This window comes from Triturus cristatus, chromosome 10 (assembly GCF_964204655.1).
Source record: "Triturus cristatus chromosome 10, aTriCri1.1, whole genome shotgun sequence".
NCBI lineage: Eukaryota > Metazoa > Chordata > Amphibia > Caudata > Salamandridae > Triturus > Triturus cristatus.
The window spans coordinates 571511849-571531114 of record NC_140593.1 but is presented as its reverse complement, the minus strand read 5'-3'; the positions used below and the strand labels follow the sequence as shown (position 1 = coordinate 571531114).

The 19266-nt window shown below is 48.9% G+C and overlaps 1 protein-coding gene across 3 annotated transcripts in view; it reads right to left on the bottom strand.

The window, feature by feature from the left end:
- Positions 1 to 19266, bottom strand: part of ABCC1 (ATP binding cassette subfamily C member 1 (ABCC1 blood group)) — a 1390768-nt gene that overhangs the window by 408753 nt on the left and 962749 nt on the right. For all 3 annotated transcript variants that reach the window (XM_085632083.1, XM_085632084.1, XM_085632085.1), the window contains one exon: positions 13424 to 13734. In XM_085632083.1, the coding sequence (XP_085488209.1) occupies positions 13424 to 13734 (311 nt within the window). The remainder of the gene's footprint in view (positions 1 to 13423; positions 13735 to 19266) is intronic.

Here is a 19266-nt window from a genome sequence, read left to right as displayed (position 1 = left end):
ACAGATATGAATTCAGCAGCCCACATGCCTCGAACGTAAGTCTACCCCGTGATAGTGTGCCGCCCTTAGTAGTAGGTGGTGGAACCCCAATGAGTCCTCTGGTGGAGATGGCCTGGAGGGGTAAAGGTCATCTTGTGGGACGTTGGGGATATCAGGTATATTGTAGTCATCCCATGGGTCTGGGAAACCTGAAGGAGTGGGGTCCCCTGCGGGTAGGTCCTGGGGGACATGCCCTATATCATATGGGTCCCCGTGATCATCATCTTGTGGAGAAGGGGTGGGAGAACGATGAGGTTGGGGTGGAGAAGGCGGGGGGGGTGGAGGTGGAGGAGATGGAGGAGGTGAGGAAGGTACTCTGAACGGGGAGGTAGCAGAGTCCTTTCTTTTTGGAGGCGGAGGTGGAGCAGGCTTCTCCAAATGTCTCTTTTTGGAAGAAAGTGTCAAATGTACAGTTTTTGGATCCTTGGTGAGTGTTTTCTGCAAGTGATCCGGTGTAAATAAGTCAGGTGAGGCTGGTCTGTCCATCGGCGCCGAAAGAATCGGGGCCATTGGCTTTTTAGGCTTTTCCGTGCCGGTTCTTGGTTTGGAACCTGGTTTGGGAACCTGCGGACGCTTGGTCGCGCCGAGATGGATTTTGGCCTCGAAGTGTCAGTGCCGGTGGCCTTGTGTGCTTTGGTCGGCACCGAAGGTGTTGTTGGTGCCGAAGAGCTGGGTTTCGACCCAGAGTGCTTCGGTGCGGAGCTCGGTGTCGATATGGGGATCGGCTTCTTTTTCGGCGCCGAAGCGTGTTGATCGGTTCTGGGAGTAGGCTGGCTCGAGCCCGAGCCGCCGGAAGGCTTGCTTGGCTTCTTCACCGGGCCCGAAGGTGCGGTGTTGGAAGCAGTGTCCTTGGTCTTGCCTAGGCCTGGAGGCGAAGGCGTGACCGGAGCCTTTTTCGGTGCCGGCAGGGGTGTGGGGGGGGGCTGGGGGGGATCAGTACTCACAACCCTCTGCGCCGGGGTGATGTCCTCCACATCTGAGTCGTCTGCCTCGGAAGCGCTGACGAGGTCCTCTTAGGAGTACTGCTCTGGAGCGTCGATGCCTTCTCCGAAGATGTTGTCCGGAATCGTCGTCGAGGAGTGCTCCACAGTTCTTCTGGCTCTTCGGTCCCGAATAGTCTTTTGGACCGGAAGGACTTGCACGCCGGACAGTCTCGAGCCTCGTGTTCAGGGGAGAGGCAGAGATTGCATACCTCGTGGAGATCGGTGTGGGGGAATTTGGACCCACATCGAGGGCACTTTTTAAATGGAGTCCTTTCCATTAGCTTGGAGAGGCCCGAAGGCCGCCGTCGACGACGACTGGAACTGAAGGTCTGTGGCGATGAGAAGGCGCGTCGAGTGGGGGAGATCGCGATCGAAACAATACCGCGGTTTAAGGTGAGGATTGCGCGTCGACCGTCGAACTGGAAGCTGTTCAGAACCGGAGCGCGAAGACCACATTTGAGCCCGATGGCGGAAAAAAACAATCTGAGGATGGAGCCGAACCCCATGCGCAATACAATCCAAAGGAGGAGTCACCGACCTCGTGACTTCCAAAGAGTTTCCAAGAGGAAAAACAAACTGCAAACATCCGGGCCCAACACCAGATGGCGATCTATGCACAAGTGTGGAATCAGAAGCTCATATGCCTCGAACAACATCTTCCCAAGGTGGTCCAGGTTTTGGATTCCCCATCAGGTGGTGCATTAGGGAATGCGCCTTTGGACGTGGAGGTTTGGACCACCAAGCTCTCAGGGGTGGGGTGTTGGGAGAGGAAAGTGGGATCGCCTGGGGCCGGGCGGTGGTGTCTGGCAATCATCCTATCCACAGGAGCCCCTGTGTTGGGCCTGGACCAGGTGCCCAAAAGGAGGTCAGTTAGGGCTTCATTAAACGGCAGCAGGAGCTCCGAAGAGCTTGATGCCAGTTGTAGAACCTCTGTCAGGAGGTTAGACCTGACCGCCACCGTATGGGGGGTTTGAGGATGAGAGCCTCGGCCGCCCAACGCAATACCACTGCATAAGAAGCTCCCTCCTCCATAGCCACAGTAGGAGGAGACAACATGCCAAAGTATGGTGAGGTATCCAGACCACTGGCTTCCTTCGGTTTCTCTCTCCAGTCCGGTTCATAACCCAACTGTTCAGTCAAAGTGTCTCCGGACGCCTCCCAGTCCTCCTCACTGTCCTCTGGTTGCCAATCGGGCCTCAAAGAAACAGAGTATAACAGGGGCACAAAAGTACACGACTGCGCGTCGTATATAATTCACGTACTCTTCTTTGACACGCCGGAGGCCGTCTTCAGGTGGACAGAAACAGACACACACCAAGCCCCACATTCCTCCTCAGCATGACACATTTGCCCTCTGGTGAATTGCACCGCCGATGAACACAGCAGCAGGGCGGACAGTGGCATTGGTCCAGGTAGAGATCCAGAGGACAAGTCTGCTGGGAGCGCATGTGCAGAGCCAAAATGAACATACATTTAAACCTCATAACAATGTACCAAGATATTTGTATCATGCTTAACCAGCCACCTCACGGGCTGGGACCCTAAACACCTGTCTTTCTGCAAAATTGCCACTATGGCCTATGGGTCCACTGGAGGAACAAGCCGCTGGCCCCACATTGAGGCCGTCATGGGGTCTCATCCGCGACAGATGCTTCAAATTCTATGAGGTATTGGGGTGGGGTTGAGATGGGGGGGAGGGGGGGGGGGGGGTACGAGGGTATTGGGTTATGATTTTTGTATTGAATGCTTAGCCAGTGTAACATTTGATAGATATTCTCTGTGCAATTTCATAAAACACACCATCCAAGGCATGTCAATGTCGTTGCCAACAGTTGAAACCTCGCAGGGACAGCTACATTGCTTCAGTTGGAATGTTAGGGGCATACTCAAAGTTAAGCAGGGTGTGATACTTCAACAGGCAAGGCGATCCAGAGCAGACATAGTAATCTTACAAGAGACATCTCATGGGCACTAAGACACCATATCTATACCGTTACGGCTATGATCAAGTAGATCACAAGGGATTCACTTGGGGCTCTAGTGGCGTGGCCCTAATAATACATCGTTGAGTTCCATTCATACGTATCACCCAATGGACTGACATACACAGAAGATATGTTATTGTCCATGGTTCTATCAATGGTAAACACAGTCATGGATAGCGTAAATTGCCCCCTCCCCATTATCTCAAACATTTATAGATTGTTTTATTGATGTGTGGGCTCTCCTTCCCGAATGTCTCTTAACATGGAATGATGCAATACATGCTCACACCGATCGGGGCCAGGGAGAATTCCAGGGAATCCGAACTAGCCCTTGTGAACATGGTGGGCTGGGTGGACACATGGGGGGTGCTACATCTCTATGCTAAGGGCTTCATAAACCACTCAGCCGTACAAAACATATCCTCAAGTAGACTACATATTCATAGTTGGGAATCATGTCCAGAGAATGACAGAGGCAATAATCCTACCCCGTGGTTTATCTGACCATTGATCGTGATGCCTCTATAGCACGTGGGAATCTACAACTTGCTCAACAACAATACCAAAGTATATTAATGGAAGAAGGCAAACAAGCTTGGTTGGCATCCCAGAGCCGAATAGATCAGTGGGGCGATAAATCTAGCAAATTACTATACCAACTATGTAAACAGACTATATCCACACCCCTTCCCCACCCTATTCAGGATATTCAGGGAACGACCCTAACAGACCCAACCAACATCCCTAGCAGCTTTGCGCAATTCTACGGTGAACTGTATCAACCTAGGGAGGTGATTCATGTCTCACTGATAGAGAAATTCTTAGATGATATCCCACCACGTATCATCCCAGAAGATATGCGAGACTCCCTAGACACACCCATTACACTTGAGGAGGCCACAAAAGCTGTGTTGGAGCTGCAGACAGGCAAAGCCCCTGGTCCTAATGGTTATCCGAGAAAGTTCTACAAAGCTTTCCTATCCCACTGAGGTCCTCATATCCATAATACAATTCAGGAATCAACAGAGATGAGACAGCTCCTATCTGACTGGCAGCACGCAGAAATGGTAGTTTTTCCTAAACCAGGTAGACCATCCAAACACCACTTCTCATACCGTTCAATCTCTCTTAAACACCCATGCAAAAATCCTTGCTAAAATTCTTGCGAATAGGCTGCTACCATATATATTTGATATTGTCCTTCTAGATCAAGACAGCTTTATGACCCACCATTCAACCCACCACAACATCCGGAGAGCACTTAATGCGATCGCAGCTGCAGATCGGTTAAATAGACCCCCAGCATTACTATTAGCGGATATGGACAAAGCCTTTGACTCCATTAGTTGGATACACCCATTTACACTCTTACCACGCTACAATTTTGGCACACAGTTTATAAAATATATCAAACTCCTATACACTGACCTGACCGCTACAATTCGAGTCGCCAATTTCGTCTCAGCTCACCTGGGTTGCACTCCGTACATGTTTACAATCCATGTATCTTGGTGGTATCGCTGCCGCAGATATGCTGGCCTACAACAGAGGCTCACATCTTCAAGTGATTAATGATTGGTGCCATGGATCTAGCGACGACCCAGCATGCGCAATAGAGCGATGGGTATTAAATGACCAGACTCACATCCCATTTATATAGTAACTCAAATCACCGCTCATTATTACCCGCATTACCCGTGATACACCACTCTGGCACAACCAATTACTCTCTCACCTGACTGGGCTTCAGGAGTTCCGCGAATGGGACCACATATGCATCTCAACCATTGGCAATGCCATTCAGGGTACTGTCCTTTAATCATCCCAGGCACTTAAGGATGAATTGTCCCTACATAACTCCCAATTTTACTAATATTTGCAGATTGGGCACACCATTACACCTAACATTGATAAAGTCCATCCGTTTCCTGCTCATACATCTAGACCATTAAAGACCCATTTAAAAAAGATACATGGGAAAACGCAGGGTGCTAGGAGCAAAACACAAAAGGATATGGCCACCACAAGCGCTTTGAGGGGGATAAAAACTGGTACCTAATCCTCAAGCAAAGTGATGGATTTGTGTATAGTTATAAAAGACTCAAAGGTGTTTGTGCCGTTATCTATTAACACTCTTGTGACGAGATTGGAAAAAATTGAAATTGGCCTAGAATTTTTTTTTAGGGGCTCATCAAAATACCACACAAAATAATGGAGTAGTAAACCAGAAATCTTTGGGCAGAGATGTGCAACCAGACAGGTCTGTCTTAAAAATGACAACTCCGAGAAAACCATAGAAATTAGTAAGCGGGGGGAGTGTAAGGACCCTCGCCAAAATGCATCTACATCTCTAGGTAAAAGTCTTACACAAGACGCAAAGGTATATCGATATAAAGTCTCAGGTGGGGAAGATAGTAAAATGAGAACTGAACAGAAGGGTGGGGAAAGTACTAGTAAAATTGTCAATAACGCTTCTGGGGAGAGGGATAGAGCACAAATACTTAACCTCCCCCCAGCAGCAATACCATACACTATCATCTTAGCTAATGTTCCACAGCTCCCATCAGTAACAATGGAAACATGGCCGGCGTTAAGAAATAAGACATTAAATTGATTGGGTAATAGGACAGGCTTAACAAATGGTCTTTTCAGGGAACTTAAGATGGTGAGGAGGGTTGACTGGGTTGGTCGCAGCAGTAAACTTTATGAAGGAGACTGCATAGTTCTCTCGCTAGGATCACCGGCCTTAGTCAGGGAAATCCTATTGAGAACGTATAAATTAAATACATTTAATACCAGCATCCAAGTCAGCCCTCTGGGGTTCTTTTATCGACCACAAACTAAAAACGCCCCAGAAAACCATGGTACGCAAGGTTGGACACGAGAGGGCTCATGTCAAACTAGCCAACTCAAATAGATGTGGTCCCCTAACTACATTAGATGAAAACGATTGACATTCGATAGATAGGGGCAAGCTTGTACTCCAGCATATCCCTACTGCTGAAAATCAGATTGTATTAATCCCGCAGAACCCGGTTTTGGAAGTACGAGAGGATGAAGGGGTTAGTATCCCAAGTAGTGTCTATGTCCCAGGTGGTGGCCACATGAACCTAATCGATCATGAGTTAGGGCCATGCAGAATCCTTTTTTGGAATGTGGCCGGTTTAAGGAATAAGGTGAACGACACAGCCTGGTTGACTTTTATTAATAACTTCAATGTTTTGTGTCTGCAAGAGACCTGGGCTATCGATAACACATATTAATGGGTACAAGACATATCATACACCTGCAATTCAATCACCTAGTGGTAGGCCAAAAGGAGAGCTATGTGTTTACATTTCGAATCTGCTTGGTGTATATAAGAGCGAGATGGTTAGTTCAGAAATCTACTATCAAGCGGTCTTAATACATATTGGACTGCAGCAATGCATTGCTCCTGGTCAACTTTTAAAATAACACAGAAATAGGCCAGTTGGGAGCTATATTGGAGAAGCTCGGTGGACATATTAGCACCCTAGAATTAAAGAGCGACCTCGAGATCATCCCCATTTTGGGTGGAGATTTTAATACCAGTTTGTGCCCGGTGGCGAAATCAGGGAAGTGTGGTTTAACCTAAGATAAGGATAATCCGCCGATCCACTTCCAACATACCATAAAAGGCGAGCTGCTTAATGAAATCATGTTTAAACATGACCTGGGATACTCCAACCGCTTGTGTACACCCGGGGAGTTTGGGCATACATTTATAGGTAGAGGTACCAAATCAACCATTGACTTCATCACTATCCCAAACCGTTATGCTAGCCACGTGAAAGCCTATGATATACACCAAACCGTCATGAGCAATCACTTGGCTATCAGTGTGAATATAGCCGTCCCAAGTTGTGCGTCAAGGAGAACCTGTAACAAAATAGCATGGGTTCAGAATATTAAATTGGGTAGAAGAAATGGTTATGCCACCTGCTGGGGAAGTCGGGACCCTATGGAGTTAAGTAACGAGATAGTAGTAAAGGCAAAAGATCCAATTTTAAAATGTCTAAGCGATAGCTCAACATACGAAGATTTTTTAATTGCTTTTAATAGTATCACTGAGATTGTTAGAAACACTGATTACGGAACGTAAAGGCACGCGCAATACTGGGAAGGGCTGGTTTGATAAAAATTGCGCTAAAAGCTACTCTAATTTAAAGAACGCCTTACATAGAGAGGCAAGAGATAAGAATGAGATTAGGGCCTGTAGAAAGCTGTATAATGCAGCAAGGAAAAATAGGATAATCGGGCTGAAAGATAAGGCCTGGAATGATCTCAGCGATGCCGCCGAAAGCAAAGATAGCTCGAAATTCTGGTCAGCAGTTAACGCCCCATTTCTCATTAATAAAACAGACGTTCTATCAATTGAGTCGGTCATAGCGGAACAGACCTGGATAGACTTCTTTTCTAAAGTTTATTCAAAACAGAAGACTATTGAGGAAGCATCCCATAGGCTAGAAACAGGGAGTGCACACCAGTCCTTTACACCTATAAAATTTCATATCTCGCTCCATGATGTAAATGTTGCACTCAAGGCAAGCAAGAGTGGCAAGGCCGCTGGCCCCGATGGGGTACCAATTGATCTCTATAAGCTAAATCTGGAGATTTGGGGCCCCATTTTAACTAGGCTTTTACAAGCATGTTGCGAAAAAGGATTTATTAGCACATGGTCCGAATCAATCATGGCCTCCATTTTTTAAAAGGGTGAGCGGGAGAACCCTGGCTCCTACCGTCCAATATTTTTGTTGGATTCTTTGATGAAGATAGCGGGCAGGATTGTTCTAGATCGATTACAGGGATTGACCAAAGAAAATGGTATTTTAAGCGACATCCAATATGGTTTTAGAGCTGGTTTAGGAACCAACGATCAGATTTTGAACTTAAATATTTTAATTGGTAAATACACCCAGGCCAAAGCAGGGACATTTTATCTGGCCTTCGTAGACCTCACAGCTGCTTTCAACTGCGTAGCACATAAGCTGTGGGGTATCCTAAATGAATTGAAAGTTGACCCAGTTTTACTTCAGTTTTTAAGACAGTTATACTCTAGAGCTACCGCAAAGGTCCGTTATGGTATAGAGGGTGAGTGTACCACCCCATTTAAAATAGAACGAGGCGTAAGGCAGGGCTGCGTTCTGGCACCACTCCTGTTCTTTCTATACACTAACGCCTTGGAACAGGAGTTGGTGCTACACACCAGGGATCCGCCACTTGTAAATACCCGCCCGATAGCATCTCTTCACTATGCCGACGATGCAGTGCTCATGGCCCACACCCAGGTTGGGTTACAAAGGGCTCTCTCTTTTTACACCACATTCATGGATAGGCTTGGTTTAAAATTGAAAGCCAAGAAAAGTTTTGTGATGTCATGTGGGAGAGCGAAAAACAAGAATAGAAGTTTTCAGGGGGGGGGGGGGGCTGTACGGTGGAATCCATTACTCCTTTTAGCTATATGGGCGTCCTTTTTGATAGAACCGGCTCTTGGGCTCCAGCAGTTAAGGCTAGGTCCTTAAGTTTTATGAAGTCCATCGCAGCTCTTTTAAATTTTTCTAAAAAGTTAGGGAAATGACCACCAGAAATGTTATTAAAGATTTACCAGGCAAAGTGAGTGAGCATAGCATTTTATGGGGCAGGTATCTGGGGATTTCAAGACTGTATATCATTTACACGTATGGAAAATGCCTTTTTGAGGTTCATTCTAGCCGTCCCAACTAGTACACCGGTTTTTAATTGTCACTCTGAGTTAGGAGTTGCATACATTTCTTTTTTTTTTTTTTTTGAAACCGTTTATTGCATTTTGAAGAAGTTACAGGTATGGGCCTACAACCACCCGGCCGGCCGCTAGAGTGACAAGAGCATATGACATACATACAGTAAGAGTCTCTTGGCGGTGCAGATTGGTAAAACAGGAGACATCAATAGCGCAGGCCGCATAACTCCAAGCCCACAATACGGTTTCCTTTTATCAAAACAGAACAACACAAAAAAACCACACCCGCAAGGCAACCCGCAATCCAAAGTGACGGCACGTGCTCCGTAAGTGGGGGATCCCAACCAGCAGCAAAACTCTGAAGAGGGGAATGGGAGTAGATCAGGGACTGGGGAACCACGTGCCCACGGCTGAGGGAGGGGAGTCGGCTAGGGGGACGGAGCTGGCGAGGCAGCCGGTAGCAGTGGCGGCACACAAATACCCCCGCGGTAGGCGTTCCAGGGGCCCCAGATTTTCACCCACGCCCCAGGCTTACCCCTCGCCACATACACTACCTTTTCACGAAACATACACCAATCCATATGTTCTTTCCAGGCCAACACCGCCGGGGGCCTCTGGGATCCCCACAATTGGGCAATGTCACGCTTAGCTATCATGTATCCCAGAGTCACCCACCGCGTCTGCGGGACCGAATAGTCATTTGGTTCCCACACATTCAGCAAGCATCTCCTCGCTTCAGGCAACAGCGCGACACGCGTAACCACACGCAGAACCTCATGCACACCACGCCAGAATCGCTCCACCTCTGGGCACTCCCACAGTATATGCATGAAAGTTGCCAAAGCACCACAGCCACGCTTACACAATCCGTCACCAGCAAAGCCCATACGTAGAAGCCTTGGCCCCGTCACGTATACCCGGTGAAGGATCTTAAGCTGGACGAAGCGAAGGCGAGCCGGGATGGCCACCTCCTTCGGAGAGGCCACCGCGGAAATCCAATCCTCGTCGTCCAGTTCCAGCCCGTCGGCAACCCAGGCCTCGCGGAGACTAATCAGCAGGCACGATCTGTCGTTGATCAGTTTTTTATATATAAGGGAGATTGTGCTGTCTGGAACATGGCCATCCAGCACTCTGTCCTCCAGGGGGGAAGACTCCGGGATGGACGCGACATCCGGAAAGACGGAGCCCAGCGCGTGGCGGACTTGTAGGTACCGAAAGTACTCACTGCCTTGCAGCTGAAACTCCGTCTGCAGCGTCTCAAAGGTTTTGAATCCCCCCCTCGTCCAGAGATCTCCCACCGTGCAGTTGCATACATTTCTGATCTAATTAACGCACAGCCGGTATTGCTATGGCACAGAATTTGGACCACAGACAGCACGGGCCTTAACGGGGAAATAATAAAGGACGCAATGAGATTAGACAATGTCTGTAAAATTTTATGGTTGAAATACGTGGAAAATTTTATGCAGGACATTGGTCACCCTGAATATTTTACCTTGCCCGACAGTATGAACCTCATCAATTGGTAGGAGTTTAAAAAAGTTTGCATGACCCACTTAGAAGGAAATAGGTTAACTCTTGAGATGAATAAACCTATGGTGGTCAAACATCAACTAATTAACACTGCATGCAACATTCAACCATATCTGTTATATGTTTTGGGTGGATATGACAGATACCTTTTGACAAGATTTAGGTTTGGGACTTTCCACCATTTGACTACTTACCCAGCCATTAATGACTGGTCAAGGGAACTCGGTCTATGCCCCTGTGACAATGTTTCATCACAAAGTACGATGCATGTGGTTCTATTCTGTAAGTTTTATACTAGCAAAAGGCAAAGATGGCTAATACCACTATTAAAACAACAGGGAGGATGGAGGCAATGTCGTCCTGCCTTCATGTACTTACAGATATTGGTTAATTGTTATTGTATTGGTTCTATGGTGGGCTTCCTTAAGAGCGTATTGAGGACCAGGAAAGGTCTCAATAACTGAATTGTGAGAAACACGTTGGGCCGAAATAAATTAGTACGAGATTGACTATTTAGGGAATCACAGAATGTTAACATGTATATTATCAATTTATAGGATTTTACCCATGAAAGCTGCGTACTGATGAATTTTAAAATGCAATAGATGACTATGTATTCTCTTTTTATATGTTTGTTTTTATGATTTTATTGCTCAAAATCGAATAAAGCTCGTTTTGATTTGATTAGGTCAAATCATTTCCAGAATTTAACCCATTAGAGGGCAAACTCCTCATGGGGGATCAGGGAGAGCATAAGATATCCAAAATATATCAATCTCTAATTACTGATAGCGCCACTACTCTTGAGAAACTCAAAGAGGCCTGACAAATAGATGTCGGCCCTTTAGACACTTATGATTGGACTGAAGCTCTGGAGTCTCCCAGAGGAGCTGCCATATCCTTCCGACTAGAACTTATTCAGTTTAAGTACTTACATCGGGCCAATTATACGCGCTATAGACTGTGGAGGGCGGGCCTTATTGAATCCCCTATATGCTTACGCTGTAAAAATTATGAAGGGTCTTTTACACACAGTTTCGGCATGTACGGCTTTGGATAGATTTTGGACCGGTGTGCTGGCATGCCTATTGGAAGTTCTCGGATGGGAACTACCTAGATCCCCTAGATCAGTGATGTCATTTGAGATGTCATGAGTGATGTCACTGACCAGGTCATGAGTGATGTAATATGTGACGTCATCAACAGTGCATTGCGGGCGCGCGAGTTGTAGTTAGCTGAACCAACTATAACGGGGGAATTTCAATGGTTTTGTACGAGTGAAAAGTCCAGCTAACTATAACGCCCCTGCCCTAGATTGACACTGCTACACATAACAGATACAATACGCGGCAATAAAAATAAGCGACATCTCCTCTGGCTGGCCTTACCATCGCCAAACGTGATATCGCAAGAACATGTAAACAAGATACACCCCCTACTATAAGAGCGTGGAAAAATGGAATAGAATTTTGAAAGGGTTTAGAGATTCCGGTCTTCCAGGCCTGTGAATGCCCACAAAAACATCCTAAAAATTTGGCAAAGATGGGCGGATTACCGCGGGCTGGTCCTGCCAGAGCCAGCAACGACAGGTATTTTAGGCTCTGAAATTGGGTCTTACGAAGCACAGAAAAGTCACCTTGAAGGGAGAACAAGTTATCACGATTCATATCTATTACACTGACTCATACGATTGCATTGGAGCTATTGTGTTGTTAAGTTTGTATTAAGCATAAGATTTGACAATATATGTAAACATTCACAAAATAATAATTTAACAGGATAAATATTCCAGCATTTTGAAAGTATGCCAATAAAACCTGTTATAAAAAAAAAAGTTACATTATTTTGGAATGGTTTTCTTATAGGTCTCGCGTGCAACAGCATACACCCTCCTTTGCATAAGATATTGTTTACACAGGGCTTGCAGCCCGCCCATTGATTAACATTTTGTAGCTTGATTGTCACTCTTATTCGCTGCCTTCTAATTGGCTAGTACATGCTGGCTTTACTTCCTTTTCCTTTGTTTGGAGAATTGACCAAGTACGGATTGTTTCAGCTTGACTGCTGTCCTCCTCTGATCGTGCTGTGATTGAGGCACTACTTTTATTTTTTCTTCTTCTCTGCAATCTTTGTTGAACCTCTTTGCATTTGTTTTATTACGTCACACGCACTTCAAAGAAGCCATTTTCTCCTTAGAAATGGATGTTTATAGTAACCGATGTTATCTGCTTTAAATGTTACAACAGATTTGAGCTGCTTCCAAAGCATTTTCCCTATGAAATTAGCGCAATTTCTTTATAATCTATTGCCAAACGTCTTTGTTTTTCTTTTTCATGCATGGAGAGATTAACTGATTTGTACAGACTGACCGGGGTGTTGTGCTGAGACGAGCATTGGCAAGTCAATAGGTCTCACCTTTGGAACTATTGGCTATAGCATTGCCCTTTGTTCATGCTGTACAGATGGGCACTGCCGGTTTTGGCAATGATTTGTAGCCATGCTGTATAGCAGCGTGGCTACTGTGCAGCATTGCTAAAGACAATTGTTAAAAACAACTGATACATTTAGTGGTAATGCACCTAAAAAAAAAAAAAAAAAATAGGCCTGGCTGCATCATAGCACTTTAAAAAATAATTTTAGCCACAATGCAAAGCATCTGCGTTGCTCTATAGCAGCCAATAGCTCTCATAGGTAAGACATATTGGCTTTGCCAATGCTTGATTTATTTCTATTCAGAAAGTTACTGCCTACTGACATCAGCATTTCTAATTTCTTATTAGAACCATTCATGAGTGGCAACCTGTCTCTTCAACTCATTTTATGACTGCACGCTCACCACCTGGTGGCAGAGGGGTTTAAGGTACCATTGTCATTTTTGCCTTGATTACCTAGTCTTCCACAAACAGAAAATTATAAAACATGAGATATGAAGCATCACTCAATATCACAAAAACCTGTAATTAAGCCTTCGGCTAAATATATAAAAGAAGGTTATAGATTATCTGTCTATAGGAATCCTAGGCAATTTCTTCTCATGATGTATAATATTTTCTGTTTGAAACAAGACAAGTTCTATGAATCAAACATAATTTGTTCACTGCTAATCACAACTTACAGAAAGACATATGATCATGATTGGTTACCTGAACGAAAAAGTAAATGATCCCCAATGGTGGGATGACTACTGCAACTATTGGTGTGGACAGCAGAATGATGATGCATGCGCCGATTACATTGAACATCGATCCCATGAACATTTTGATTATTTGAGGGATAGTTGAATCAATTGTGTCTATTTCTTTTGAGAAGCGGTTTACAAGGTTCCCACTGGGTGTTCGTTCAAAGAAGCTCATAGGTGACCGAAGGACATTATGAAGCAAGTCCACATGGAGGTACCGAGAGGCAAATATACCACCAATGGACACGGACATTGAATATCCAAAAACAGCAATACCTACAAAAATCAACAAAATAACACTTAATATTTTCAAGCGACATCTTAAAAACTGAATTATTCAATCACCAAATAAGTATATAAAAGAAATATCAACACTTAAGCCTAAAACAAATACTAATTATCAAATTGGACTTTGAAAAAAAGGCTGGGGCAGAGTTAAAGAGAAATCACACATCGAACAAGTTACTTACCTTCGGTAACGCATTATCTGGTAGAGACACGATCTAGCTGCAAATTACTTACCTTTGACTGGATCTGGGAACTTGTGTGAGCTTTACCCCTGCGTAACATTGTGTGGCTCCGCATGACATTGTTGGTGACACCTGTGACGTTGCAGTCACCTATATATGCGCCACTCAGGTGCACGGACGCCAGTTACTTCTCACTTTTCTATGCCAGCGGTGCAGAGAGATTAAGTGAACTTACTTGCATGTGTCAAAACTAGGGCCCTGAAAAGGGGAATAACTTTAGTCCAATAAATGATTTTGCAGAGCGGGGAGGCTTGGATGGGTCTGTAAGAATCTGCAGCTAGATATTGTCTCTACCAGATAATACGTTACCGAAGGTAAGTAACTTGTTCATTTGATAGAGACTTCTAGCTGCAGATTCTTTACATTTTAACAGATACCCAAGCCATACATCCTGGCTGTGGGCTGCGGACAAACTTTCTAGACTAAAAAGTCCTGCAGGATCGAACGGGCGAAATGCCAGTCCATACGGACCGGACTGTCCAGCCAGAGGTTTTTCGCAAACTCGTGCAAAGAAGCCCACGTTGCAGCCTGGCAGAATTCCAGGACTGGCACTCCCCGAGCGAACGCCGTGGTAGCAGCCTTCCCCTGGTATAATGGGCTTGTAATTCTGCTTTTAAGCAGATTTCGAAATAAAGATAACAACCCAGCACGAAATGGATCGCTCCTGCATTGCCAGACCTTTTTTAGCTCCCATGTAACCAACTAAGAGTTGGTTGTCTGCCCAGGACTCATGTGGTCAAGATAGTAAAAACACTTTTTGGGTCTAGACGATGGAGACGCTCCTCTTCCTTACAGGGATGTGGGGGGAGCAAAAAAGGTGGGCAGCATGACTGATTGACCCAGATGGAATGGAGTCGCCACTGTTGGAAGGAATGAGGCACAGGTGCAAAGCACCACCTTATCCAAGATTGTCATCAGGTAGTGAAGCTTGGATGACAGCTCGCAGTTCACTCACCCTCCCGGCAGATGGTATAGCCACTAGAAAGGCAGCCTTGATGGTAAGCAGCGGGAGGAGAAAATTGTGCAAAAGCTCAAAGGTAGCAGACTAGATATGTGAGAACCAGCCTGAGATCCCACTGTGGCATGATAAAGGGCGTAGGTGGAAACGTATGTACAAACCCTTTTAAGAACCCATTTAAAATATGGGATTTGAACAAGGAGGGTTGGTCCGGCAGCCACATGAAGGCGGACAGAGCAGAACGATAACCCTTAGTAGTACCCAAAGCAAGGCCCTGCTGGACAAGGGTCAGAAAAAAAGAAGAATATTAGACGGAGCATTAAGAGGGTCAATAGACTTTCCTCTACAATATTTTACAAACATTTGCCACCGGCAGGCGTAAACCGTCTTAGTGGAGAGATGCCTGGCCAGCAAGATTACATTACATACTTCGGGAGGAAGGTTGAAAGCTATAAACTGTCATCACTAAATCTCCAAGCAGGGAGCCGGAGAGTTGACCAGTCGAGGAGGAGGACCCTCCCCTGCTGCTGCGACAGAAGATCCTCCTGAAGAGGCAGCCTGTTCGGAGGATCGATGCTCATTCGAACAAGCTCTGGGTACTAGACCCTCTGTGTTCATTCCAGAGCCACAAGTATGAATTGTACCCGGTCGGTCTTGATCTTCTTGAGAACTCTGGGCAGAAGTGGTATGGGTCGAGAGGCGTACAGAAGACCCGAGCTCCACTCCTGATGAAAAGCATCGCTGAGGGGGCGTGGCCGAAGGAGTCAAGATGGCGGTCGCACTTTGAAAGTGCTCTGGACCCCCTCCGTCATCCACCTTTTCTACTGTCGCTTCTGCTGCCTTCCACCTGGGTCCCGTGCTGCTGGGGCTCCTGTGCATCTCCGGCGCTGCTCCGGAAGGTTTTAGACGCGCGATCGGAGCTGCCGCGGCCGGTGGGTATCAGTTGACCCGGCCGGCCGCCACGGAGCAAGATGGCGGCCCCGCTGAGGTCCCGTTTTGTGGTGGCGGGTCCCTGACGCGGTCGACCCCTCCACCCCCTTGGCAGGGGCTCTCCTGGTGGTGTGGACGGTGGGGAATCCTGGCTGCTTCGGAGTGTCTTGAGCAGCGCTGTGGAGGAGCTTCAGGGTCGGGCGGTTCCCGCGCGCGGGAACCCGCAACCTCTGGACTGCGGTGAGTGCGGGCCTCAGGGAGCGGGAGATCGGCTGCCGGTATCGGGCAACGGAGTGAGGGGAGGCTGCTCGCGCCCATTTACCCAGGCCTCTCCACAGCAGCCCCCTCCCTCGCGGTGGTGCTGAGCAGCGGGTGAGGTGCGGCAGCCCTGGCCAGCCATAGCTATCGAGCCCTGCTCCCCCCCCCCCCCTGGACTGAACCAGCGGTGCAGAGTGGGGGACCGGGTGGAGGACGCTGCTCTGAGGGCTTGATTAGTCATCCTGCTGGTTGACCTACGGAACTTGGGGCGGCCTGGTGGGCGCTGTGCGGCCTGAGCTGTTGACCCCCTGGCAGGTTCCTCGGCACCCACCTCCAGCCGGATGTGTGTGGGCCCAAGAGGCTTGGTGAGGCGCTGACTTCGGCTACCAAGGCGGGTAGCGGAGGGTGGGCCCAGGGTCGGGCCGGCAGTTCGGCTGGTGGCGTTGATGGTGGCGGTGACTAGTGCGGGGGTCCACCGGCCGCACCGAGGGTGTCTCTGGTGAGTGGTGTGGGGGTCGGAGATCTGCCACTACGTCGGGTGGCGGGGCAGCCGGGCGGATGGATACCCTGGGCCCCCCCCCCCTCCTCCGCTGCCACCCTCTGTTCCCGCACCTCCTCTGGTCCCTGACTGGTTCCCTCCATCCGCCGTCAGGACCGAACATTTGTCTGCCTCTCCAGCGGAGCCCGGGGGGGGGGGGCCCGAGGTGGGATTCGCCCGTGTCGTGTGGCAGCGAGACAGCGCCTCCGCCCCCCTCGTTGGAGTGGTGTCCCCCACGTCCTTCTAAACCGCGCTCCGGTATGTGAGGCGTGTCCTTGACCCGTCTGGCGGGAGTGTGGAGGTTTACTACTGATCAGACTCCGGGCCTCGGCCCCACATGAACTGCCTGTTATTCGTGGCCCTCCGCTTTGCCCCCGAGGGTGAGGTGGCGGCTACTAGACGGGGGGACCGGTTTGAAGGTGCTGGAGTAGTGGTCGCCAAAAGGAGTGCCCGTTCCCCGCTGGGTCATCGTGTGGGGCCTACCACCTGGAGCGACCCATTGGACGGCGACCGCCTTTCTTGGGCTCGGGGGGGACTTTAGGTGCCTGGACCGGAGTACCGACGGTCTGGGTGTGGCGGGTCCCCTCCCTCCTCCTCCGTGGAACAGCTCGCCAGTCCTGTGTCGATAGGGGCCAGTTCTGTTGGCCAGGGGCAAACGCCGTACCCAGCAGGCTTCGGCCCCCAGACCCAAACGACGATGGACCAATTTACTACATCGGACAGAGACCAGGGCAGCGATGCGCCCAATTGGTCGGGCGCCCCCGGGGGTGACCTCACCACCATCCTGCAAGCGATAGGTGCATTGCAGGCATCCGTCGAGAATAAGATTGGAGAAGTACGGGTTGACATGGCTCTCATCCGTCAGGATTTGCGCAACGCGGCGGCGCGAGTCGCAGAGGCGGAGGCCCGTATCTCGTCAGCGGAGGACGACATCGGCCAACTCAAGACCCAGGTGGCGCGCCTTCAGACTCAGAGGACAAGAATGGCAAACTCTTGCACAACCTGGTGTCCTACCCCAAGGCCAGCCGCATCATTCCGGAGATCCAGGGAGAGGGGGGGGGGCTCAGCATGTCACCTCTCAGGCCATCGCTCGGACCTTCGCCAGCTATTACGCAACCCTTTATGCAGCCCGAACCCCTCGGTCTTCCTTGGGGGCCCTATTGGCGGACACTGGGACCCAGTTGCCCGGCCTTTCGCAGACTGATTCAGCAACTCTCGACCGCCCCATCACGTCCGAGGAGGTACACGGGGCCATCTCAATGTTGCGCTCCGGCAAAACGCCCGGGCTGGACGGCTACCCCCAGGAGTATTATGCGGCGTTTCGGGATACGCTGGTCCCGCGTTTGGTGGAGTTGTTCAATCACGTGGTGGAAGTGGGGTCCTTTCCATCTGAGACGGACGTGGCCACTATTGTAGTTCTTCCGAAGACGCGGCCGCCCTCACTCGCCTGGGCGGACTACCATCCCATCTCCCTTATTAATACGGAGATCAAACGTTTTGCCACAGTGGTAGCCCAGAGACTCCGCCCTCTCTTGCAAACACTGGTTCATCCAGACCAATGCGGTTTTATGCCTGACCGGGGCACTCGGCATTGCATACGCCGCCTCCACCTCGCTCTGGCACACCGCAGCCGTCTCACCCCGTATCTGGCCCTGTTCCTATTAGACTTTGAGAAAGCCTTTGATATGGTGGACTGGGGCTATCTGGGTGACGTATTGGAAAGTATGGGTGTTGGTCCCGCGTTTGATCCGGGTCCTATACTCCACTCCTAGGGCCCTTGTCAACGGAGTACTCTCGGAACCCTTCCCCATCCAGAGGGACACCCGTCAAGGCTGCCCGCTCTCCCCGCTTTCATTCGCCCTTGCGATATGAGCCCCTGGCTTGCCTTATCCGCCAAGATCCCCTCATTTGGGGTTGGGCCTGGGACCTGACCCAGATTGACAAAACTGCCCTATACGCAGATGACGTCCTCCTCTTTCTAGCGGATCCCGAGTGTTCCGGCCCGAGATGTCTGGATGCTCTTTTGGCCTTTGAGCAGACGTCCGTGCTCAGGCTTAACTCTGCGAAATCCACACTGGTCCCCCTGCACCCCACACAGGCGTGCTTTGATTGGCAGACATCCATCCCCTGCGTAGGCAATCCTTTAAATATCTAGGGGTGTGGATTGCTTTACACCCGGAGCTCGAGTGGGCGTTGAACATCACCCCCCTGGTTGCGAGGGCGGACCTCAAGAACTGGCAATCTCTCCCCCTCAACCCTCTTGGTAGAAGCGCCCTTTTCAAAATGATGGTCCACCCCCGCTTCCTATACATACTACGGAATGTTACCTTGTATCTCCCGGGGAGTTGGTTCCGGGAAATGGACGGGGTCCTTAATCGCTTCCTGGGGGGGGGGGGGGGGGGGGGGGGGGGGTGTTAAGAGGCAGCGAATGTCCCTGGCACGCTGCCGCATACCCCCCATGACGGGGGAATGGGGGTGACTAATCTCCACCTCTACTACCTGGCCACACGGCTTACACGATTGGTTTGCGCGGGGCTGGTCCGACCCGGCGTACAGAGTGGAACTTAGCTCACTAGATTTTTCGCAACTTCAAG